The sequence below is a fragment of the Raphanus sativus genome, chromosome 9, assembly GCF_000801105.2.
Source record: "Raphanus sativus cultivar WK10039 chromosome 9, ASM80110v3, whole genome shotgun sequence".
Taxonomy (NCBI): Eukaryota; Viridiplantae; Streptophyta; class Magnoliopsida; order Brassicales; family Brassicaceae; genus Raphanus; species Raphanus sativus.
The window spans coordinates 5,130,515-5,155,451 of record NC_079519.1 but is presented as its reverse complement, the minus strand read 5'-3'; the positions used below and the strand labels follow the sequence as shown (position 1 = coordinate 5,155,451).

Here is a 24,937-nt window from a genome sequence, read left to right as displayed (position 1 = left end):
TCAAAGAAAGAGAATAAGCTTACAAAAGCTGATACCTTTAGGATACCTTTTGGAGCTCGTTCTTCTCCTATGGACAAATGAGAAACCATCAAATTGGTAACGCCAGATTTACGACTTGGCATTTCAATTTGTCATTTTTCTTTTTTACAAGAACTTCCAAACCAAGCCCCAAGCTTTCTTCTTCATCTTTTGTTTTATCCGATGTATCCTCAGCTGCTTTTAAATCCTCTCTATTCCATTGTCGAACTCGTCATTATCATCTTCTCATTCTTTGTTGTAGCGTTCTTCTTAGCTCACTTTGTCTTCTCCAAGATCGCCGTTCTCAGCTTTGGTCCAATTCGAGTTTCCTTAACGGATTAATTGTTTTAATCACCGGAGCTGATTCGTCGGAATTGACGTCTCTCTACTACATCACCGAAATCTCCAAATCTCATCCATTCAAGAAAGATGATTAAATAAATTGGTAAATAAAGAGGAACGAGTTTCAATCTCCTCATACATAGATATATATCGAGAGAACAACATAATCAAAAGAGAAAAAAAATCAAAGAAGAGTAAAGTTTTGTACTTTCTGGATAGTGGTTCAAGAAGATTTGGAAAAGAAAGAAGATAAATAAATAAAATCAGATATATCTTTAGGCATATAAAGTAACGAGAGAGATAGAACCAAATTTTAGCAAAAAAGTAACAAGAGAGATGGTTAAGGGATATATTCGTCATTCACTACACATAAAGTGCGTGACAAGCAGAAAGTGTCTATTGGAGTAAATAAAAAGACATAAAGTGTCTGTGAGTGTAAAAAATCTATATTTTTGTACCAAATTATCTGTGATTTTTTACGCTGTAGGAAACTTTCTATCTTTTGAATTACTTCATTGGACACTTTTCACTTGTCCAACACAATATGTTTATCAAAAGACTTCCTTATCCTCACTATCCTCACTTCAGACCAGACCAAGCTTCATCTAACCAAACATAAGTAACCATGGTTCTATCATTTTTAATATAATTTTTATATTTTGGACATATCCAACTACGTTTTCATTTAAGAAAAATTCAAAACATAGATCTACTTTCACTTTCTCCAGACCAAGAAAATCCTAATTTCTTCGTCCCTCTTTCAAACAACTAGAACGTAGATTAAGTGAACTCAAAAGCTTACTGAATTAGATCTGCAGTTTGACGAACAACAATGGCGAAGAAGAAATCCAAGTCGTCTCTGAGCCACAACGTCATTGAGCCACTGAGTCCACAACTGTGTGAAAACTCCATGAATCTAAGCTCAGTGAAGCTTTGATTTATTTACATATCAAGATTTCTTTTTGATGAAGTAATGTATGGAAAACACTGGATTTAGACTTGCTTCAGATCTGTGGAAAAAAAATGGTGTAAGCACATGACTATTTTAATGGAACCTTAAAGATGGCTCCTTTCGTGAGATTTAATTTAAAGGTTTAGTGTTCTTCCGTTGAGATGCTCTTCCGTCGAGATGTTTGAAGCATGTGTATGTATGTGTTAAGATTGTGTATGCTATAAAATACATGTGGCCCAAACAGGCAGGTGCAAAGAGCTTACATTTTCTTCCGTTGAGAACTTTAAGAAATATATGACTTGGAAAATCTGCAAATCCTATACAAAACCATGTCCAAAAATTTACGAAGAAATATCTGGAAATGAACCTTGGACACAAAATTGATTCTACAAAATTTTGTTCACAAAACTTTGTCCATAAAATCATGTCCAAGTTTTTTGAATATGAAAAATCAAAACAAAATTTACCATATCCACAATTTTGCTGTCCACATTTCTCAAATAAAAAAATTATTATCCAAACTTTTTATGTTCAAATAACCTTTTGTATAAATGTTAAAATATAATATATATATATATATATATATATATATATATATACCAAAACGGATGTCTAAATGTAGAGAATTAAAAATCATAATTTATAGTCATAAATTTATTTGATTTAATATTTTAAAAAGAAAATATAGGCAAAACATATTAAAAGGTGAAATAAACAAGAATAACATGTAACTAATATAGAACTAACTTGGTGTAAGGGTGGATTTTAACGTTTTAGTGTTAGTGTCCAACTTTGATGTCCATGTCCACATTTTGTGTTTATGTATTTTTGTCCATATCCACATTTTTTCTGTCCACATTTTCTATGTCAATGTATTTTTATATAATTTTTAAAATATATAAAATATATATATACAAATGGATTTTAAAATATAGAGAAAAAGAAATTATAATTTATTGTAACAATTATAATTTCTTTATATATCTTAAAATTTTTAAAAAAGACAAATATATATATATATGTTGAGAAGAAAAAAATATTTTATTATCAAATCTACTTTCTCAACCAAAACTGATCATCACCTTTGGATTGGCTTTCATCTGACATATGTTGTTTGTCACTGCTCTTCAGGAACCAAACGACAACTTCTCCGAGTAAACACAAAATGCAAAGCTGTACGGTACTTGACAACTTGACAATATAAAAATATTATCACTAACTCAACCCTAGTCTCGGTTAAAGAAGTGAAGGGCATATTCGTTTCAAATCAGCTCAGAAACATGTTAAAGTGTCCTTCCAGCGTGTTGTGTCTGAATGTGTTAAAAAAGAAAAAAAATATCTGACTATGTAACTCACTCATTATCGGTACCAAATTATCTCCGAAAATACCGTGTCCGTATCACGTGTACATGTTGTGTAACCCACTTGGTTGCTTCTCCACTTACCTTCTTCTTTTCCGCGTACGTGCGGGGAGTTGGACTCATTGACATCAAAGTTTGATTTTTGTTCTATGTAACAAAAACTATCTAGAAGACGATAAAAGTGCGAATGTTGTTAAGAACCTCGTTCTAATCTGAATATTGTTGGAAGAGTTGTCACGTGAACTAATCTCTAATCTCGAAATAAATAAAAAAAGACAGAACATAAAATAGAAGATACAAGTTGTAAACTTCTAAAAGGTATTCATTTAACCGAAAAAGTCAATTCAATAACCGGTTCCTTAACCGAACTATTCACAAATAGTCAAAGACAGGAAGCTAGTTGACCAAAAAGTTGTAATAAAGCGCGTGAGAGTTTCCTTATAAATAACAACGTTTCATCTTCTTCCTCCTCGATCCATTTCTCTCTTTCTCAGAGTCTTCATCATCAAATCGTTCATCTTCATCCTCAAGAGAAGAAGACAAAAAAAAACAAAGATGACAGATCTCTATGTTTCTCTATACATCTCAAACTATTCTCCGACTCCGATTCAAAAGGTCGTCTCTTTGGTCTCTCGAACCGGACGAGATTTACAACGCTACGATGCAACAGGGTATCGTCAGGTCGTCGGGTACGTTCAACCAAACAAACCCTAATTTTAATTTCTAACTCTGGTGTTTACGGTTCTTTGGAATCTGAATCTTGGTTTTGGTTATGCGCAGATGTATACCGTACAGATACAAGAACGATGGAGAGATTGAAGTTTTGTTGATAAGTGCACAGAAGAAAGGGAAAGGGATGTTATTACCAAAAGGTGGTTGGGAGATGGATGAATCAATCGAAGAAGCAGCTTTGAGAGAGACGATGGAGGAAGCTGGTGTAACGGGACACCTCGAAGAGACGCTTGGGAAGTGGCAATACAAGAGCAAAAGGCATAACATGGTCCACGACGGGTTCATGTTTCCTCTGCTCGTCAGCGAGCAGTTTGAGCAGTGGCCTGAGTCGGGATTCAGACAAAGGAAGTGGGTTTGTTTGTCTGAAGCGATTGACTTGTGTCAGATTTGGTGGATGAGGGAAGCTTTGGAAGTGTTCGTTGACCGGAAATGTCTATGATGAACTTGGATGGTTTGATGTATAAAGCAAAGACTTTTGATTGTTTCTGAAGCTTTCATGGGGGAGCTTTTGGAGGGCAGATCATGTTTAAGTCTTTTGATTTGATTTATTCATTTGTTAGATAGGTATCTATTTAGACAGAAAGATTCATTCTAATTGTTTGAAATAATGCTTGGCTTCCATATAATCTGTAACTGTGTATATAAATAAATTGGATCGTCAATATTTTTTAAATGGACTCTTTTTTTTTATGAAACACTTTTAAATGGACTCTATGTGTGGTTTGTTTCATTGTTCTAAAAGTTGGTTTAGGCGAGCGAAGCGATAATGTCAAACCGATTAAAAAAGAATCTCTAGACATTCAAAAAATATGTCTAAATATTAATGCGCGCCTAACCACTGACTAACGATTTTATTGAACATTAGTTTGTTTAATTCGTTTGTGGCAGCACACGCCCTATAAGCTTTATGTAAATGGACTGGTGCAAGTTATACCTTGGAGAATTAGAGGCTCAACAGTCTTAATGCTCTCGTCTGGTTTATTGGTTTTACTTGTTAGTTTTGTCCAACCTTTTGATGCCTTGTTTATCTCTGCTTAAGAGACTTGAACTCTAATAAAAGGGTTTAATGTTTTTTTTTTCTGGCACATGGCTTTCTTTCCTCACAACTGAAGATAACTTACGGAAAGCTTTTGAAATTTTTTGCAAGGTTACACTTGGTAACCATAAGCTCTCCGTTTTTCAAATTTATGTAAGTAGGTGTCTGTTTTAATGACAAGTATGATGATGTGATAACATCTCTTAGAAATCTAAATTGTAATATATATTCTTGATTGTCCCCGTGTATTTAACCTGGTGATGAACAAGGTAGCAAATAGGCTTTCCTTTGGTATGAAACAGAGGAGGAGCTAGTAAAAGCTACTGAAGGGATGTACAGAAAGGTAACACAGCTCCACATCATACGTACACTTGTCTTCTTTTTTTTTTTTTGAAACACTCGTACACTTGTCTTCATTTTCTAAATCTACTGACAAAGAAAGAGTTAACTGCAAATCAAAACTCCCATCTCTTATTTTGTTTGTGTCCAGTTTTTTGATGGAAGGGTCATATTCATGGAGGAAGCCAAACCAAGGGCGGGTCAAGAGTTAAACTCATATGAAATTTCAACAAAGCTGAGACTAAACCTCAAATCTTTCGCACGTCGTAGCTGCTTGATTCTGTAATTTTCAATCTATATTAAGATTATACAACTCCACTCATTGGTTAGTTCCTACCAAGTTTTCACTATGGGAATTAGTCTAAAATAACAACTATTTTAGATAAATAAAGTCTGGTATTAAATTGCATCTATATCATTCAAAACAGATGTTATCAGTTTCCTTTATTAGATTTAACAATAGTTATAAACCATAGTTTTATCATGCAACTAAAATGGAACTCCAAATCTAAGTTAGCCATTATCCCCTTTAAGATATAGATTTAGTGTTACTATTTTCTTTTATGACATACTGATTATGAATCAGAAAAGACAGGTAACTAGAGTAACTAATGATTAGATTGAATCTAGGTTATAGTATAGTCGTGATGATTATTATTTTATAGTGATTTATCTATTTAAGAGGTACACAAGTTGACCTTAGACAATGATCAACAACTAAACCTTATAACAAGGAAGTTCCCTATGTCTTTAGTTATCTGAAAAAGTATCTTTAATAGGGGTACCTAGTGTATCTATAAGGTTTTCCTTGTTATAACCATAGTGCTTTTAATAGGGGTACCAGTATATCAACAACTAAACCTTATAACCATAGTGCTTTTAACACTAAACTAGATCTTGACCCGCCCAACCGGGCGGGTATTTATTTTATGTTTTTAGTTTTTTATTTATAAATGATATATTTGTAATATTTAAACATAAATTTAGATTGAAAATTAACATTTGTAGTTATAATAAAAATTAAAAGTTTTAAAAAATATTTTGATATAAATTTTAAATTCCTAATTAAAATAATATAGAGATGGGTCATAATTTTTTCCAATTCCAAAATCTTAACATTCTTAATAACAAATAAAATAATTTTTAAATACATAAAATATATAAACATATTTGAAATTAAAATAAATTTGTTAAAAAAAAATCTTACGCCATTGTTATTTATTTCTATAGTTTGGCCCGTGGCCGTATAAATATTTGCTTTCACTTCAATTTTTTTCTTTGTTCTAATGATAATATATATATGAGTGTAAATTAATATGTATTACATAATTGTTAGTATAACATTTTAAAACAAAAAATTATATATTACTTTAAATAATTATATTATGTGATTTTAATCGTCTATTATATCACAGTGTATCATATAAAAATCTGATATTTATAACTAATTGGACTTATATTATAAAAGTGTTATACTAACAATTTATAAATAAAATATTTTATATTTTATCTATATGATATATAAATTGATTTTGATGTGTGATTTTTATTTTATTATTTTTATTGATAAATATTGAAAAATATTAAATGTTAACAAAAAAATATATTAGAAATTTTATTTTGGTTAAGATTCATTCATTCTATTAAAGAAATCTATCATTTAAATTAGGAAAAAACATTAAATACTTAAATCTATCATCTAAATAAGGAAAATACAAAATTCTCTACTATCTTTGTTACCAAACAAAATTTAATTTTTTTAAAGACTCATATCCCTGTTACCAAACAAAAGCTTAAAGTATTTCTACTTTAATAAGATAGATTATATTAAACGTATCTTCATCACCAATCGGGTTTTCTCCTCTTGTTTTCCTTTTACTTTCTCCCTTTACTTTGTGAGATTTTGTATATTTGCTGAGAAACGGTGGAAGAATTTCCAGTGCGCATGCTCTAAGAACCTTACTAACTTCATAATCACTCAGTTGATTTTGTTTCAAAAGAAACATGGCGACAATGATCAAACAAGAGACTCATGTTTACTCAAACAATAGAAAGATTACAATGAAGTAAATAGCGTGTTCAAGGTGTAAACATAATCTAAGGACAGCATAACATGATGTACCTTTAATAGGGGTTAGGAACTTTTGCTTTTATTGATCCTTGGGAAAAGAAGAACGACAATGTGATCTCCAGTGGGAAAGTCCAATACGGTGAAATACTAGGGTTCGAATTCCAGCTATCGAAGAATTAAAATTTCAATATTGTCATGGACAGAAAAGCAATACGTAGACCGAAAACGTAGGTTGTTAACACATGATTAGTTTAAATCCATTTCGGTGAAGGTCAATATACTCCTGTATAATTTAAAAAAGAAAGAACCACAATGTGATCTCTATCAACATCAAGAATTACATCAAAGGCACTCTCCCTTCTCATCAGTTCCCGCGATTATTGCTTCTTTTCCTTCCTATTTCGAGATCAATGTTGGTTAGTTCATTACAATTTTAATCATGAAAATTCATGGAGATATTTTTGATAAATATACTTAATCGTACAAAAGTATACCTGACTCAATATAAATCTCAAAAATACATATAACTGATATCCAAAGGGCTCAACCCGAACCTTCCATTCGATGTATAGCTGTTCTGATGTTGTCTTCATACTGTAATGAATTGTAATAAACTTTCAATGTATTTTCATGAATATACAAATGATTCATTGTTTTTAGTTAATATCTTACCAAACAAAGATAAGGCAACCTTCTCTGGTCAACCATCTTCCTTTATTTGAAGTTTAATACTAATCATAAAACCTTGTAGTCCATGATACAAAAGAAACTATTACTGATTTTAGTCTTAAATTAATAAATACAGGATTTAATTTTAATTATGATTTAGAAAATAGCTAGCTAGAGTAATTAATTAAGTCAACTGAAGTATTTTTGCTCCAGAATTCCAAATAAACATGATTATGTCAGTTTAATAAGTTAGGATAGTCTAGTCTCAATAGTCGCTTTTTAAGTAACTCTATAACTAAAGTTTGACCAACAACAAAAATAACTATGAAGTTAATTTTTTTCCAAGACTATGATCACACCCCAAGCTCCTCCTCTCTTTTTATAAACTGAAGATCTCATACGCTTTCAACAATCACCAAAAAACCATAGTAAAGAGCTCTCTAGAGTCATGTCCAGCCATATAACTTTGAGCCATATAATTGCTGCGCACCGAAACAAGGTGTTGAAGCAACAAGAGTACTCACTCACCAAAAAACGTTCGAGTCATCAGATGATGGACCACAAATCCTTGGGGTCATCATCTTGTACCGATGAAGTCATCATGATCGGCGAAGATGACGAGAACGAAACTCTAGAGCTGAATAAAAGGAAGAAGCCGAGATCTGTGCCTTGGTGGGACGAGCCTGATGCCTTCAACGAGTTAGATACCGTGGTCAAGGGGTTACCAAGCTTACAAAAGAGCAAGGCGTATAAGTATGAGAGACCATTATCATTAATCCAACGTGGTAACTTCTTTGATTTTTGCGACGACGAGAGTCACAATGGTGGTAATAACAAAACAAATCAAGATCCACTGCTAGGCAGGTACAAGAACAAAGAAAACATATCTGATATGGTTAACTGCTCTACTTTTTGTTCTATTAATGATCTCATTAAGGATACAAAGAAGGGTAACGAGAGATCTTTATCCTCAAATCATCATGATAATAACTGCACTGATATGTGCGAGGACGAGAGTTCTGGTAGTAATAACAAGGGAAATCAACATGTGTCTCTTGATGATTTCATGGATTTGAGCGAAGACAAGATTCTCGGTGGGAGTTCTGGTAGTAATAGAAATGGAAACCGACATGTGACCCTTGAGGATTTAGGTGTTGGTGTGGAAGATCTCAAGAGTATGCCATGGGAACCGTATGATCTAACCTGGTAGATTAATTAGGCCAGAGACATGCTCTCCTCTGCTGATTAAATAATTGCTTCTCTTAGTCTTAATTGCTCTTTGTTTCTTTGATCGCTTCTTAGTTTGCTTATGTAAAAATAATGTCAACTATAGTGATCTTTTGCATTCTTGTTATACAATCATCGTGTATTCATCCTGTTAAATCAATGATATACGAGAGATTTGATATTTAGCTATTTGCTCATCAATTCTAAATTGTATTTAGTTATTTGAAATATAAGTCATGAAAAGTCCCTTATATTGAACGCTAATAACGGCTTGGACATAAACAATGTATCTTAGCTTGATCAGTCCTCATAAACTGGGTAACCGTACATATAGCATCATCAACAAGCCTTCTCACAACTAACCACATGTAATTGCATTATAGTTGCCTTTTTAATTTACAATTTTTGAGCCCTTAAGGTCCTTTTGTACAGATTACTTAATGATCATATAATAGAACTTTCCTAATTTCCTTAACTGAGAAAACAATTTCGATATATTTTGTTTACGTTAGGTATCCCAGAGACCATAATGATCACTATTAATATATATATGGATGTTCATATCTACTAGAGTGATTTTGTTAACCATGGAATATTATTCCCATAAAAAAATTAATAATAAGCTTAACATATATTCATACGGATGCCAGATTGTTTCTTACTTCCAGTTTTCATGTCAGTAAAAGAAATTTATTTCTAATCGATTCTGCATGTAAAGATAGGAGACTGAAGAAGAGATATGAGATAAAACTACTGTTGCACTTGCACAGATATTAGTTCGATATAACCGATATGAAAGTGACAGTAGATCCAACAGTTATCAGTCTTGTCTCAATGGTAAGGCCAAGTATCTAATTATTTTCGATTTCATTTGAGTTCATATTAAACCAGAAGAAACAACCTTACTGAGTGTTCATTTCCAGATTTGCTTGTGTGGAGATTGATACAACCTGAGTGTTCATTGATATCAAAGAATATATATCAGTCACAATAGTTTATCATCTCAAAATTAGAATTTAAATTTATGCTTGAATATATATCTATATATATCCATAATATTTGTTCTTAGGCAAACATAACGCTTAGCTGATTAGTTCACACAATAAAAGTAAGACAAATATTTACAATAGGAAACAATCAAAACCAGAAAATCTCATATAGATTCCATATAAATACGAACTAGCATGAATGTAGTAAATAGATGAAATAATACAACCCTCGAGGTTACAAAAGTATTATTGATAATATGACAACATACTGGCGTCAAAATGTTCTGAGAGACCAATGAATAGAAAGAGAGTCCAGTTTCTTGAGTCTTCTTGTCTTTTCGCTATCGTAAGAAGTTGTTAATTCACAAAGAACTCATTTTAAGTTTTTCTTCCTCATGATTCTCAGTCCAGTTACACAGAAATTTCCACGAGACTATATTATTCCTTTTGTCTGAACCAAGAGATTCTTGATCAGACGTGATAGTAATTACTGGTATGGAAGAAGCTTAAACCCTTTGGTTTAACCAATCCAGTATCACTCCAGCGATGATATCTCGTTCAGGCTCGAAGAGGAGGTCGTGCAACAACCCTTCGAATAGCTTCATTGATTTGTCTGACGAAGAAGCTTCCTCGAATAGCCTCTTGGAGGCATTAGGATCAGTCACGGAATCTGCTGTACCGTGCATCACAAGAAAAGGAACTTTCACTTTGTTCAAGTTTTGCTGCAAATGAGAAGCGATTCTAAGGATCTCGTAGCCGGTTCGAACCCGTATGGATCCGGTGAAGACTAAAGGGTCAGAGTATTTGGTGAGGAGAGCTTGAGGGTCACGAGAAACTCGCGCTCCTTCCTTGTTTGCTGCACTGAACTGGTACCTTGGTAACAAAAACGCAACGATTGGTGCAAGAACCTGTATGTAAACTGATCAGATTGGTAAGGACTATTTGGAAACTGAGAAAAGTATATGACTAACTGTGAAGATTGGATGAGATGGTTGGACTCCAACAGCCGGTGAAGTCAATACAATGCCTGAAACTCGAGATTCGATCTTAGGATCCAGCATAGCCTGCACTTGATTGTTTTCCACATTGTTTGAGATTTTTAAGTACTTGGATGATGATGATGATGATATGATGCTATTTAAATGGGGTCTAAAGATGTCAACCTTGAGGATGATGGCTCCTCCTGTTGAGTGTCCAATGCAGAAACAAGGGAGTCCTGGATTCTCTGCGAGAACCTTGTCAAGAAATGATTTCTTGACAAAGGTGATGATGGTGTTAATTAGTTTTCATCTAGTAACATCATGTTTTTTGGAATTTCTACTAAAACTATAGAGGGAGAGAGTTCAGATACCAAATCGTCAACAGCGTAATCAAGGGAAGGAACATAAGCATGAAGTCCATCACTTCCACCATGACCTAGCAGACACAATTTACTTTTCAAGGTCAGATGAATAAGATATGGAAGTTATCCACTGAGGGAGATGCCTGAAAAGGCTATATATAACTTCTATACTATTGTAGTAACAAATCAATAGTGCCTAAAGCTGTTGTTGGAAGTGTATAACTAAAGATGAGGTTCATGTGGTGGTCACCTTTCCACACGAATTAAGCACCACCTCAACACACAAAAATCACTATATTCCCTGCGACATCCAAACAGAGAGACATGGTTGAAGAATTCTAGCCTATGAAATAGCTCATCATAAAACACTCATGTTTTCCGGTTATTTTTTTTTTGAAGGTACTAATGAACGCTTCTAAGAACATGTTACATACCAAATGTTCAAGATCAAGACACTAAACTATGTGAATTTTTTTTACCCCAACATCATCAAGTTATTGAAAACCATGTATAGGTTTATACTTTAATAACTTTTTGATGTGATATTCGAGGAACAGAGACCCATTTTGACCCCAGCAGACTAAGTGGACACGAAGGATGATATGGTAGATAAATGCTTACAGTCTACAGAAGCCCCTTTAGAAACAAGAGGAAGATCAAGAAGCTAACAAAACGATGAGAGAGAATTCATATTACCTATCCAATCGATTCCATAGACTTTGAATCCATTAGCATTAAGCTGCTTTGCAAAATCACTATACCTGCCACTGGCAATTTGACAAAAAAAAAAAAATTGAAAAATAAACTTATGTTAAAAGCTTCTTTCTTCCAAGAAAACTATATCCAAAAAATGGTGGGTAGCTAGAGAAACATGTTCAAACCTATGCTCATTTAATCCGTGTAGCAGAACAATAAGTCCCCTGCAAGAAAGAGACAAAACAAGAAAGATAAGAAACCAGACAAGAACATAATATGAAAGATTCTGTAAGAACAAAACTTAGGTTAAAGGTAGAAATAATTACTTGTGGGTTAGGGAAAGAGGAGACCATGACTGAGTAAACAACGTGTCGCCTCTCTTCGTCGTGAAAAGCGAATAATCTCTGACGCGGCAGCTTCCATCGCCGCCGCCTTCATCTTCCAGAACTCGCCTTATCGCGAGCTCCCGTCTAACCGCAACCTCCTCATCAACCACCGCAGCCGGAACCAGCGGAGGCGAAACGCTGATGCTCCTCTTCTTCACCACGATCTGCTGCGGCGTGGCTCGCACCTTCCTCGGAGGCCAGAGGACGGCGCGAAACGGGAGGAGGAGGAAGAGAACGAGCGAGTGGATGATGGTAAAGAGGCGCTTGAGCTCTCGCATGGAGAAGAGAGCCCTAACGCGACCGCTTGCTCCTGACGTTAGAATCAAAGCTGATGCAGAATCTGATCTCATGGACATTGTTTCCACAGCCATTCATTAACGTTAACGTTAAACGATGACGATGATTGTTATTACACTAAGGGATCACAAGTTTGTTTTTGGAAAAGAGAAAAAACAATTTGTTTGTCTTCCAAAATTAGAATCCAAATTTAGGGCTTTCTCTGTTTATTATGATTATTTAAAAAGAAAACAGAGCTTGGATAATAATAATGGCTGATGAGGAGGAAGAAGAAGACTGTGAATTGATTCGAGAGGACAACCTTCCTTTTAAAGAAATAAATTCAAATGTTTTATTACCATTTTGTGAGTTTTTTTTTACTTGGACAAAAAGTCTTCGTAGCTTCGGGACACATGAGAAGACACGAGCTAGATGTTTCCAGAATCGAATATGAAAGGTCTATATATTTTAAAATTAAATAGTATGCTAATCTTATTATCCAAAAACTGTTTATAGTTGTCATTTTATAATCAATTATATTTTCTAGTATATTTGTAATTGGTTAAATAGTTTTTAATTTATAGTTTTTTTTGGTAAAAATGTTAAGTTTAATTTATAGTTTAAATAACATTTTAGGTAAACATAATTTTAAATATGTCTGTTTCTGTCCAAAAGATTTTTTTTTTTGAACGTCTGGATCGATTATTATCGATTAATTATACGATTACAATGATGAGAATATTACAAAGACGATTTTACAGCCGATAATTCTACCACCCTGTGAAAATACACGTCTGACTGCACCACTCTGAGCCGTCCTATGAGATCCATGTTCGATGGTACGCTCTGCACCAAGCTGAAGATCTCCTGTAACTTGTTTCTCCATAATCTGAATAATTTGGTATTTTCTAGGGTTTGAATCCCAGACCTCCGGATGTAGAAGCAATTGAATCCTTAGTCAAACCACTGGACCAAGGGGGCTTCCACTGTCCAAAAGATTTATATCTTAGAAAAAAAGAGTATGCATCTTCCATTTTTATCTGGATGTAAATCATTAGTATTTTTGGCAAATTACTTTCTTCGTAGTTGGTTCAATTTAGCAATATGTAATTAAAATAGAAATAAGAAGCTCTACAAGTAAGAATAAATTGGATATTGTCAAAAATAAATTGGATATTGTCCCAACTATATTCGCTTTTCTAAACCATGCCTCCAATGTCACGTCGTGGTATGGACGTTTGCGATATAGTGGGCGGTTTCGTGATATAATTTTATTCAAACTTTCTACCAAAAAAAAGACAAGTATCGTTCTCAACTAGGGCCACGAATGAATTAACCACATGTGTCAAAAACTACAACCACAAACACACAAAACTGTTGCACACAATCAATCAATCAATCAATTTAGATATGCTCATTCCACACTAACAGAATTCTCTAAGACGTAAGAAACATTTAAATTTTTTAACTATGTTCGTATAGTAAAACAAAACTAAACAAGCATCCACAGTTAAAAGTGAGTTATAATAATCTAGTGATAGTTCAGGTTGTAACGTGTTACTAGTCGCAAATATGCAGTTAGCGACTTCTCTATCTCTGGTTTTGGGTACTTTATTCGGTGAATCTTTTCTGTTTGTGACTAGGAAGCTTCTTGCTTTCTTGACGAAGGGTTTTCAGGTTGATTGGACCTCAAGAGTTGGCGGCTAAATATTTTTGGTTCAACAGTGTGATCTTCCCCTCTCTTAATCGTCAAGACGCTGCAGCTTGGTTCAATAGGGTTAGGTGGTTTACGGCTTGCGTTATCATTGCCTCGACATTCTAGTTGTGTATCTGACGGAGCGGAAATAACCGTAGTAATCGATAATGCAAAGATATCGTTGAATTCTGAGAATACCCGCTATCTATGCTTTTTTAAATCTGTTGAATTCTTACAGAATGCCCAGAAGTAATGATTCAAGAGATTGTGTTTTTTTAAACCCAAAACCCTAAGTTTATATATTAATCAATAATTCAAAAGTTGTGTCTCTCACAAATCTAAGAGATCCCCTAGTCTATATTTGAGAAGTGATTTTGATATGTGTCATCACCATATTAATTTTGAAAGAAAAATTATGACATGGCACACCAACATTGATGACATGGCTTGAAATAAACTATGACATGGATATTTACATTTAGTGTTGATTTATATTTAAGATAATTTTTTTAAAAATATAGTAATAACTTAAAGATAATTATGACATATTTACATTTAATATTGATTTATATTTAAGGTAAGTTTTTAAAATATGGCAATAATTTATATATCATAATTAATATAACAATAAATAATAAATTAAATAGAAATATAATAATAATTAAAATTTCAAAATATTATTTGGCTATATTTTTATAAGTATATAATTTTTATTACTAAAAACAATTCTTCAAAATACTATGCATTTTTTTAAAAATATATAATTTTCTTTAAATAGTGACATAGACATTTACATTTATTATTGATTTGTATTTTTAGTAAATTTTAAAATATGGTAATAACTCATAGATCATCATTAATTTAGCAATAAATAATATAATGTTATAAATAGAAATATAATATTATTTTGGATTTTTCAAAAGTTAATTATATTTTATAGTTATTATTAGTAAAACAATTCTTCAAAATTATTCAGTTTTTAAATGTAATTTTCTAATCCAATACTATTAGTTTATTTTTAATATCCATAAATTTTAGAAAATTATTTAGTTTTATGTTTTGATAATTATACACTTAACAAAATTTTCTCTTACATTTACAAAATTTGATTGAATATATTTCAGAAAAAGATATACATATATATTACTAAATATACATTGAATAAAAATATTTTTTTTAATCTTAAAGTTTTACATATGATTAAATTAAGATTATATAATGTAAGTAAATAATAAAATCAAAAATTAACAAAATAAAAAATTAATAAAATTTGTATTTTAAAATAAATTATATTTTAAAACTTTTATTTCTGCACATGGTGCAGGAAAACACCTAGTCACATTATATAGATATTAAAAATCCTAAAACCGATAGAATAAAGGAAACCGAAACATACTTAGAAAAAGAATGCAAAGCTTAACTAGGAAAAGAAAAATAAGAAAACCAAAGCCCAATAGAAATAGGATGCTACGCTGTTAAAGCTTCTGGATTCTGATACCAACTGACAGAGCGGAAGTAACCGTAGTAACCGATAATGCAAGGATATCGTTGAATTCTGAGAATATCCGCTATCTATGCCTTCTTAAATCTGTTGAATTCTTACAGAATGTCCAGAAGTAAGGATTCAAGAGATTGTCTTTTTTAAAACCCAAAACCCTAAGTTTATATTAATCAATAATTCAAAAGTTGTGCCTCTCATAAATCTAAGAGATCACATTATATAGATATTAAAAATTCTAAAACCGATAGAATAAAGAAAACCAAAACATACTTAGAAAAAGAATGCAAAGCTTAACTAGGAAAAGGAAAATAAGAAAACCAAAGCCCAATAGAAATAGGATGCTACGCTGCATCAGTATCCAACTTAGTGGTTATTATGGAGCTACAGGAGCCGCTTGCATCTCGGTTTAGGTTTGACCGAAGTAGCGGTATGTCGTGGTAACATTAGTCTCACCTGCAACCGGATTTACTGCTGCGACGTAATCTGGTCCTTTTTCTTCAAGATGTATTTAGTCGCTTGTTCTCCGTAGTGTTAAGTTTAGTTTCTTCATTTTTTGTTTCTTTAACATCTCGGTTTGTGGTATATGGAAATGGTCAAAAGAATTAATTTAACTATCTACGTCATCAATGTATACTTAGTTTCTTACCTTTTTGGTATACATCCATTTAGATTTCGAAAATTCAGTTATCTATGTCATTAATAGTGGAAAAAAGTCATCTGGTGATTGCATGATCACATGATTACAAAGTCAATAAACATGACTTTCGAGTTTTGAAAAAATTAACATACTGTCCGTCAAACGGGATAAAATCCACGAACCGAACGAGCAGACGTGGGTGAGTCCATTAACCGTAGACAGTCGGAACAATAGACATGGATATTAATCATGGACAGTTAGAATATTACAACTTCTTGTTTAGTTTTTGGTATTTTTAATCTTTATTCTATCTATTCTATTAACTGACAATATTTAATATATATATATATATATATATATTATTTTTTTTAAGGGCGAGTCAGAATCAGCCAAAAGAAAAGAAAAGAAAAAGAAAAGAAAAAAAATGCATACAGTAATTTACTGAAGCTTTTGTTTGAATGAGAAAACTTTATATGCAAAACAATTTTGAAAATGATCGCCTAATAATAGTCTAAAATTCCGACAAAAAATCACGTGGTGAAACGCGGCGTCTGGTTATCGTCGTGAAAGAAATAGAACCGTTGCTTTCAAGGAGCAACACGTGTCGCAAAGAGACCCCTTACGTCTCTTATCCACGGCTCCAAAAACAGTGTTTACAAACCCCACTCTTTTCTTTTCTGTTCGAGTAGCCTATCTAATTTCATAACAACCACCGACATCACATACGAGTTATATACTATTACTAAAACATTATTACCGAACACTTAGATTGAAAATCTCGAGAAAAGAACTGTTGCTTCGTTGACAAGGTAGCCTATATGTCCTCCTGGTGATCTTATCCCAATCTGGAAACATACAAATCATTAACGTAAACTCTTTACTGAACAACAAAGTTTATATCACTATTGCCTACAAAAATATTAAGACATAATACTGACCGAAGAAATTGTTCACAACTTCATTTTCTGCTAATAATACGACTTTTTTTCCTCGTGACAGACCCATCATAGCTTTTTCAAAACTCAATTAATGATTGACGAAATTAAACTCTTTCACCGTCATCTTATGATAGTGCTCGATGAAACAATACAATAAAACTAGATTTTCAATTCTTTAAAATTTTCCCAAAATATGTGGGTTAACCTCTTTTAAAATAATGAGGTTTCGGTAAATGCTCTATATAGTGAACTTTATACTTTTCACTTTAGGTTAAAAATTTCAAACCACATTATACATTTGAATTAATCTATTCTAGACTATCTTTCATGGTATATAAAAATTATTCTAATTTTTTTAATATTTAGTTTACTAAAATTTCATATACTGCCTAAATTAATGGAATTAGCATTATTTTTTTTTAAAGAGAGAAACAGAGACAGCACAGGTACTAAACTATTTGACCATCATCTTATGATGGTGCTCGATGAAACAATACAATAAGACCAGATTTTCATATTTTAAATTTTTTTCCAAAATATGTGGATTAACCCCTTCTAAAATAATGAGGTTTCGGTAAATGCTCTATATACTGAAGTTTATACTCTTCAGTTTAGGTTAAAACTTTCAAACCACATTATACATTTGAATTAATCTATTCTAGATTATCTTTCATGGAATATAGGAATTGTTCTAATTTTTTAATATTTAGTTTACTAAAATTTCATATACTGCCTAGATAATGGTATTAACATTATAAAATTTTCATTATCTAGAGAAACGGAGACAACAGAGGTTCTAAAATCTTTGACCATCATCTTATGTCAGTGTTAGATGAAACTATACACTAAAACCAGATTTTCACATTTTGAATTTTTTTCAAAATCCGTGGGTTAACACCTTTAAAAGTAATGAGTTTTCGGTAAATGCTCTATATACTAAAGTTTATACTATTTAATTTAGTTTAAAATTGTCAAACCACATTATACATTTGAATAAATCTATTCTAGACCTTATTTCGTCGTATATAGAAATCATTCTAATTTTTTAATATTTAGTTTACTAAAATTTCATATACCCCTAGATTAGTGGAAGTAGCACTATAAAATCTTCATTATCTAGATAAACGGAGACAACATAGGTACTAAACTATTTGACCATCATCTTATGATAGTGCTCGATGAAACAATACAATAAAACCAGATTTTAATATTTTAAATTTTTTTCCAAAATCTATGGGTTAATCTCTTCTAAAATAATGAAGTTTCGGTAAATGATCTAAATACTGAAGTTTATACTTTTCACTTTAGGTTAAAAATTTCAAACCACATTATACATTTGAATTAATCTATTATAGACCTTATTTCATGGTATATAGAAATTATTCTAATTTTTTAATATTTAGTTTACTAAAATTTCATATACTCTCTAGATTAGTGGAATTAACATTATAAATGTTCATTGTCTAGAGAAACGGAGACAACAGAGGTACTAAACTCCTTGACCATCATCTTATATCAGTGTTCGATGAAACAATACAATAAAACCAGAATTTCATATTTTAATTTTTTTTCAAAAATCTGTGGGTAACCCCTTATAAAATAATGAGGTTTCTGTAAATGTTCTATATACTGAAGTTTACACTAAAATTTTTACTCTTCATTTTAGTTTAAAATTTTCAAACTACAATTTACATTTGAATTAATCTATTCTAAACTATCTTTAATAGTATATAGGAATCATTCTAAATTTTTAATATTTAGTTTACTAAAATTTCATATACTGCCTAGATTAATGGAATTAACATTATAAAATCTTCATTATCTAGAGAAACGGAGACAACAGAGGTTCTAAACTCTTTGACCATCATCTTATGTCTGTTTTCGATGAAATTATACACTAAAACCAGATTTTCACATTTTTGAATTTTTTTCAAAATCGGTGGGTTAACCCCTTAAAAAATAATGAGTTTTCGGTAAATGTTCTATATACTAAAGTTTATATTCTTCACTTAAGTTTAAAACTTTCAAACCACATTATACATTTGAATTAATCTATTCTAAACTATCTTTAATGGTATATATGAATCATTCTGATTTTTTAATATTTAGTTTACTAAAATTTTATATGCTGCGTATATTAGTGGAATTAGCATTATAAAATCTTCATTATCTAGAGAAACGGAGACAACAGATGTACTAAACTATTTGACCATCATCTTATGATAGAGCTCGATGAAACAATTCAATAAAACCAGATTTTCATTTTTAAAATTTTTTCCAAAATCTGTGGGTTGACCTCTACTAAAATAATGAGGTTTATGTAAATATTCTATATACTGAAGTTTATAATCTTCACTTTAGGTTAAAAATTTCAAACCACATTATTCATTTGAATTAATCTATTTCAGATTATTTTTCATTGTATATAGAAATCATTCTAATTTTTAATATTTAATTTACTAAAATTTCATATACTATCTATATTAGTGGAATTAATGTTATAAAATATTCTTTATTTAGAGAAACGGAAATAACAGACGCTCTAAAGAGTTTGACCATCATCTTAAGTTGAATTTTAAATTGCTTTTTCTTTCACTATCCATTCTACTATTATTAAAAATTATCTCATACTTATAATTTAGTAAAGCCTACCAATCGAACCAAAAAAACAACATAAAAACGAAAATAACATGAAAGTAAACATTCATAAATATCATAATAAAAAGGACTAAGGATCAGCAGTTGATACAAAAGGAAAACAAGTCTTACTACAATCTGTTTCTAACAGTAATATAATCACAAGCCAATGTTACATGATCTAATCAAATTTCACCACTCACCCAAAAATTCTTTTCATCTCTCACCTTTGCACTCACATACATAACCTCTTTGACTGATGATGACAGAGGAATGAAAACTTACGTTAAAATGGTCAACCACCGAACGGAGCTTTGAACCTTTGCACAGATAACACTAATAATAATAAATAAGCTTTCCCCTAAGTAGTAAGTCACTTGTTGTTTAAGCCGAGATTGGCTCGTACGGGTATGAAAGCCAAGGATGCTTGAGAGCCTCTGAGGCAGAAGGACGCTTCTTTGGGTTTATCTCAAGAAGATGAGCCACAAAGTCTGTAAATCCCTTGTCACCCATTGGTAGCCGATGTCTCAATGATGTTCTTTTAGGTATCAGGTACTCTAATCTGCTGCTTTCCTGCCAAAAATTAGAAAGATTGTTCTTATTAGCAGGGATCACATATATATCCTTCTTCCATTCAACACTCAGAGCTCCAAGAGTATTTGGGATTCAAGCAAATGTTCATTAAACCCACTCACCTGGTTCCTCTCGTATAGCATTCGGTTTTTCGTAAAGTATTTGTGGGAATCACGTCCTTTCCTAAGCATTTCATGATCGATAGATCCTATGATTCCCATAACCCTTGCAAGCAAACTGGCTGGAGAATCATTCTGGAAAAGAACCTGTGAAAAAAACGACATTATTGATGCCATTAGAACTATTACTATGCTCTGATTACAGATATGAAAATGTGGTTTCTTCCCATTCCAAATACTATTGGATTAAAAATGAGTAATGATATCAGCAAATGCAAGAAAACTTACATTGCCTGTACATAGTTCAGCCAAAATGCACCCAAGAGACCAAACGTCTATCTTTTTATCATAAGGAAGTCCCAAAATGACTTCTGGTGCTCTATATGACCTTGACTGGACATAGGAGCATAGGTGATCCGTCTCGAAACAGCTGCTTCCAAGGTCAATGACTTTTATTTCACATCTGCTGTAACTTTTCACCAATATGTTCTCAGGCTTCAAATCACAGTGTATAAGTCCTAGTCCATGTAGAAACTGAAGTGCTTCAAGGCATTGGATAGTGATTGACTGTACAACAAAAAAAAAATACAAAAGAATGATCAGGAATCGACTTTGATATGTAACTATTCTAAAGCGGTGGACTAACCTGCAATCTTGGCATTGTGAAATAAACTTCACCACCTGATTCTCTGTTAAATTTGTGGAATTCGTATAGATTAGCCTTTAGAAGTTCACATACAATTAGCAAATGCTCCTGCAAAAAAAAAAAAAAAAAACATATCCAATGAAACCATAATTTACGAACCTCCCCTATAAATTACAACACCAGCTGGTCCATTTTGATATTTTTTTTTCTAGCAGAAAGCAACAGAGGTGGTGATTCACTTACCCGGTAATAAAAGTAATCATACAGCCGGAGAAGATGGTGTTTGTCAGCAGGGTCATGCTTATTGACATACTTCAAAAGCTTTATCTCATCAAGACTCTGGTCAAAGAAGTCTTTGTTGTTCTTTATAATTTTTATACAAACGTCCATTCCTGTCTGTAAGTCATGCGCTTGTATGGCTTTACTGAAGGCTGCTGATCCAAGGTACTCCGTGACATGGTAACGCCCAGCAATGACCGAGTTTAGAACCACGTGAAAGTTCTTTTCCTCTTCAAAACCAGTTCTGATCAAATATATACAATAAGAATAAGAAAGCAGCACCCAAATATATATGAAACTATGAAGGTTTCAAACCATAAAAGCTAGGGAGAATAGCTTACCTGTTTTTTCTATGAACGATCTTGAGGTTAAAGGTTTCAAACTCCTCCTCTTGGGCCTTAATCTGTCTGACTTGCTCTTGTACAGCCACTGCCTCTTCGTCATCGAGTGCTGTCGCATTGTCATCTTCACTTTCTTCACTACCATCATCTTCTTTATCAGCACGCTTTCTTTCTTCGCAACCATAATTCGACAGAGACGAGGGAGATGTTGAGTTTCTAGATTTTAGGGACGTTGCATTATCTTCTTTCACCGAAGAAGAACTTGACGTATCACTACTTTTCCTTCTCCAAGTAGCAACCATATCATCAGTAGCTGTTGAAGCACTCAAACGTTCTGCCGCGTTCTTATCTCTAGTTACCGTTTGAGTCTTCACATGGAAACTTTCTCCTGAGTCCTTATCTACAATGTAATCTGAACCATCGTTCTTACTTCCTTTCTGTTTGTTCTTGTTTGGTACATCAATATGTTTCTTCTCTGACTCAGAGTAAAGCTGTTTAAACCTGGATGATGATGCTACAGCATCATGGTCACGAGGATACTCAAAATCTCCCTCACTGCTCCCTCCAGCCAAACTTTCACGCACTTCACTGCCGAAATCAGCTGCATCACTATTAATACCCACACCAATCGACCTGACTGAATCATGCTGATCATCTTCCAGGCAAACATCATCAAGACGAGACTTTCGATGAACAACATTTACGCCTCTCTGAGCTTCAAAGCCCCGCCAAACAGGCTCACCACGCATCGAATCCAGCACTTCCTCATCCACCAGTTCCCCAATATACTGTGATATCAGATCATCTTTCTTGCTAGCCGGATAGATTTCTGAGACGGTAAGTCTCCGGTCATTTTCCGAAGAAATAGGTTCAACAACTTTTGCTAGAGGATACTGTTCACCGGATATATAAGAAGCCTCCTCTGCATAAGACTGATCATCCTCGTCTTTGGTTGCATCTCTTCCGTGGTGATCAGGACTCCCTCGGGTGGTTCCTTTCTCATGATCACTTGGATAATCAATTTCATGGGAAAGAAACCATGTTTCATCCTCAATAGGTTGTCTGACATAACCAATGTCGTCATCATCCTCATACTCATCAGAGTCCCAGTACTCATTACGGTAATCAACAGATTCACTCAAACCGTCACCGATGGTAGCGAATCCAGAAACAAGATCTGACGCATCTACATCCTCTGCTATTCCCTGGCTTACTGAAAGCCAGTTCCCCCCTGCAGATTTTTTTCCACCTATATGACATTATTGGGGGATTAAAACTTACTTTCACACCTCAACTAAAACTAATACGGTTAAGGTCAAACTAAAATGTAGAAAGTGAAGCAACATGGTCTTATAGAACTCAAAACAAAGAAGATAGTTTAGTTAAAAGAAAGGGACACAGTGAGAGCAGACATTTGCAGTAACCAGAATGGAAACTTTGCAGCTGTATGTTACCATGTAATCTAACCTGATGAGCTGATTTCTTGACCAATGGGAACATCAAGGTATGAACCTATGAGAAGAGCCTCTCCATCATTGATTGGCCTTGAACTTGAACCATCACGCTCAAATTTCTCTTCACAGTAAAGACTAAGAGGGTTGTCATCAGATTTAAGCTTAACAGGAGGCAGCCTAGGAAACTCTTCCTTCCTTGTATCATAGACAAGCGGGAAACCCAAGCTGCTTACGTTCTTGTCATCAAAAGTAGATTGAGTTTTACCAAAGAACAAAGCTCTTCCCACCTCACTCTCCTGCTCCTTGATCGCCGCCCTCACATCATTAACATCTCCTGCCTTTTTCTTTCCCTCTCTTTTATCCGAGCTGGTACCCTGACTGTAACTGGTTGAGGCATCGCCTCTCGAAGATTGAGAATGAGTCTTCACAGAACACTCTTTCAAGTTCTCCGAGGTTATAGTATCTGCGACACCTTCAGTTCTTAAGCGTGTGCTGCCCATATAATTCTCATGCTTCCCAAAACTTTCAACTAGCCTATCAATCTCATTCACTTTGGATCCGGAGTTCCCTTTCCCTTTACTAGTAGCATTTCCAGACCATGAAGTAGTCTTGTTGCCAAAGAAGACGATATCTTCACCAGTTTCCACTATTTTCTTATCGATACCACGGCTCGACTGTTCCAATGCAAATGAATCCACCAAACTGCTACCACTAGTGTCATCAGTGCTTCGGTAAGGGTCTAAGGTACCCTTACCTGAAGCAGTAAATTTACAGGAAGGCGCATCAGGAGGCGCAGCATCACCTGAATTTTCAGAGAATGTGAAGCTCATCTCCCTTGATATACCCTTCTTGCAAGGTTTCTCACCATTCTCCCATTTGATAACAGACCCATCCGTGCCAATATCCTTTACAATAAGATCCTTGGAGACTTGACCAGCAGACTTTGGTTTGGAATCTTTGTCCACCAAGTTAAGATTTTGAAGAAATCCATTTAAGTCAGAAGGGTTGTTGTTGTTGTTGAGCTCATTACGCAGAGCTTCCTCTGCTTTAGAGAAACGATTTCTCTTGAGAAACTCTAGAATCCCATCAACAGAGCTTTGGTCCGTCATTGTTGACCTTTTTTTTTGCAAAGGGTACAACAGGAGAAGAAGCACTAGGCACCTACCTACCTACCCTGTAACCAAAGATTAAAACTTTTTTTAAAAATCTGTTTCAGGTGTTTTCTGATGATGATACATACCAAAACCAAATCAAGAATCAGACCAATAAGAAAGAAAAAAAAACAGATATGTCTGGTCACATTAAAGAGGAAGATTTTTTTTTTCTGCGGGGGGGGACTCACGTTTGCTCATGCGGAATGCGAGCTCCGATAAGGGGCGAAGATCCTAAGGAGGAATCATTGCTCTAAATCAAAGAGTTTGAAAAAACAGCTGGAGATCGGAGGAAAGATAAAATTAAAAGGCGTATATATAAGGGGGGACGAGTGGGATCCAACGAGATATGCGAGACGCGAGAGAGGAGAAAATGTGCTTACAGATCAACGAAGACGAAGAAGCTACGTTTAGGTTTCAAATGGATGTAATGATTTCGGACATATTCACTCCGAATCATTTTAGATTCCTTATTAGTTTTAAATCACTTAGATTAGGGTTCTTTTCTTTCTTTCTCCAATATTCTATT

The 24,937-nt window shown here is 33.4% G+C and overlaps 3 protein-coding genes across 6 annotated transcripts; 1 reads left to right on the top strand and 2 right to left on the bottom strand.

The window, feature by feature from the left end:
* The first annotated feature begins 3,134 nt into the window (after positions 1-3,134).
* On the top strand, positions 3,135-4,078 carry LOC108828514 (nudix hydrolase 21, chloroplastic). Its single transcript, XM_018602234.2, has 2 exons — positions 3,135-3,362; positions 3,454-4,078. The coding sequence occupies exons 1-2, from the start codon at positions 3,229-3,231 to the stop codon at positions 3,842-3,844; spliced, it is 525 nt and encodes a 174-aa protein (XP_018457736.1). The 5' UTR covers positions 3,135-3,228; the 3' UTR covers positions 3,845-4,078.
* Positions 4,079-9,882: 5,804 nt separating this feature from the next.
* Positions 9,883-12,770, bottom strand: LOC108828513 (uncharacterized). Its single transcript, XM_018602232.2, has 7 exons — positions 12,101-12,770; positions 11,960-11,998; positions 11,775-11,845; positions 11,088-11,152; positions 10,900-10,989; positions 10,708-10,800; positions 9,883-10,644 (listed from the first exon to the last, which is right to left on the bottom strand). The coding sequence occupies exons 1-7, from the start codon at positions 12,529-12,531 to the stop codon at positions 10,243-10,245; spliced, it is 1,191 nt and encodes a 396-aa protein (XP_018457734.1). The 5' UTR covers positions 12,532-12,770; the 3' UTR covers positions 9,883-10,242.
* Positions 12,771-19,894: 7,124 nt separating this feature from the next.
* On the bottom strand, positions 19,895-24,937 carry LOC108828204 (uncharacterized). Of its 4 annotated transcripts, XM_018601808.2 has the most exons (9): positions 24,792-24,934; positions 24,600-24,687; positions 23,271-24,431; positions 21,804-23,052; positions 21,427-21,706; positions 21,184-21,291; positions 20,826-21,104; positions 20,541-20,684; positions 19,895-20,418 (listed from the first exon to the last, which is right to left on the bottom strand). In XM_018601808.2, the coding sequence occupies exons 3-9, from the start codon at positions 24,364-24,366 to the stop codon at positions 20,230-20,232; spliced, it is 3,345 nt and encodes a 1,114-aa protein (XP_018457310.1). In that variant the 5' UTR covers positions 24,367-24,431; positions 24,600-24,687; positions 24,792-24,934; the 3' UTR covers positions 19,895-20,229. The 4 variants fall into 4 exon arrangements, with proteins under 4 accessions (XP_018457310.1, XP_018457311.1, XP_018457313.1 ...); XM_018601809.2 differs by lacking the exon at positions 24,600-24,687 and having other exon boundaries at positions 24,792-24,937; XM_018601811.2 differs by having other exon boundaries at positions 21,804-23,034; positions 24,600-24,921.

Excerpts from the sequence above, each read along its gene's own strand:
- LOC108828513 (XM_018602232.2), bottom strand. The coding sequence starts at position 12,531 with ATGGCTGTGGAAACAATGTCCATGAGATCAGATTCTGCATCAGCTTTG. Across the intron at positions 11,999-12,100 it reads CCTCTTTCCCTAACCCACAA|GGGACTTATTGTTCTGCTAC; the intron begins GTAATTATTTCT and ends TCTTTCTTGCAG. Across the intron at positions 10,645-10,707 it reads CATCTCATCCAATCTTCACA|GTTCTTGCACCAATCGTTGC; the intron begins GTTAGTCATATA and ends GTTTACATACAG.
- LOC108828204 (XM_018601809.2), bottom strand. The coding sequence starts at position 24,366 with ATGACGGACCAAAGCTCTGTTGATGGGATTCTAGAGTTTCTCAAGAGA. Across the intron at positions 21,292-21,426 it reads ATGATTACTTTTATTACCGG|GAGCATTTGCTAATTGTATG; the intron begins GTAAGTGAATCA and ends TTTTTTTTGCAG. Across the intron at positions 20,419-20,540 it reads TGCTATACGAGAGGAACCAG|GAAAGCAGCAGATTAGAGTA; the intron begins GTGAGTGGGTTT and ends AATTTTTGGCAG.
- LOC108828514 (XM_018602234.2), top strand. The coding sequence starts at position 3,229 with ATGACAGATCTCTATGTTTCTCTATACATCTCAAACTATTCTCCGACT. Across the intron at positions 3,363-3,453 it reads GGGTATCGTCAGGTCGTCGG|ATGTATACCGTACAGATACA; the intron begins GTACGTTCAACC and ends GGTTATGCGCAG.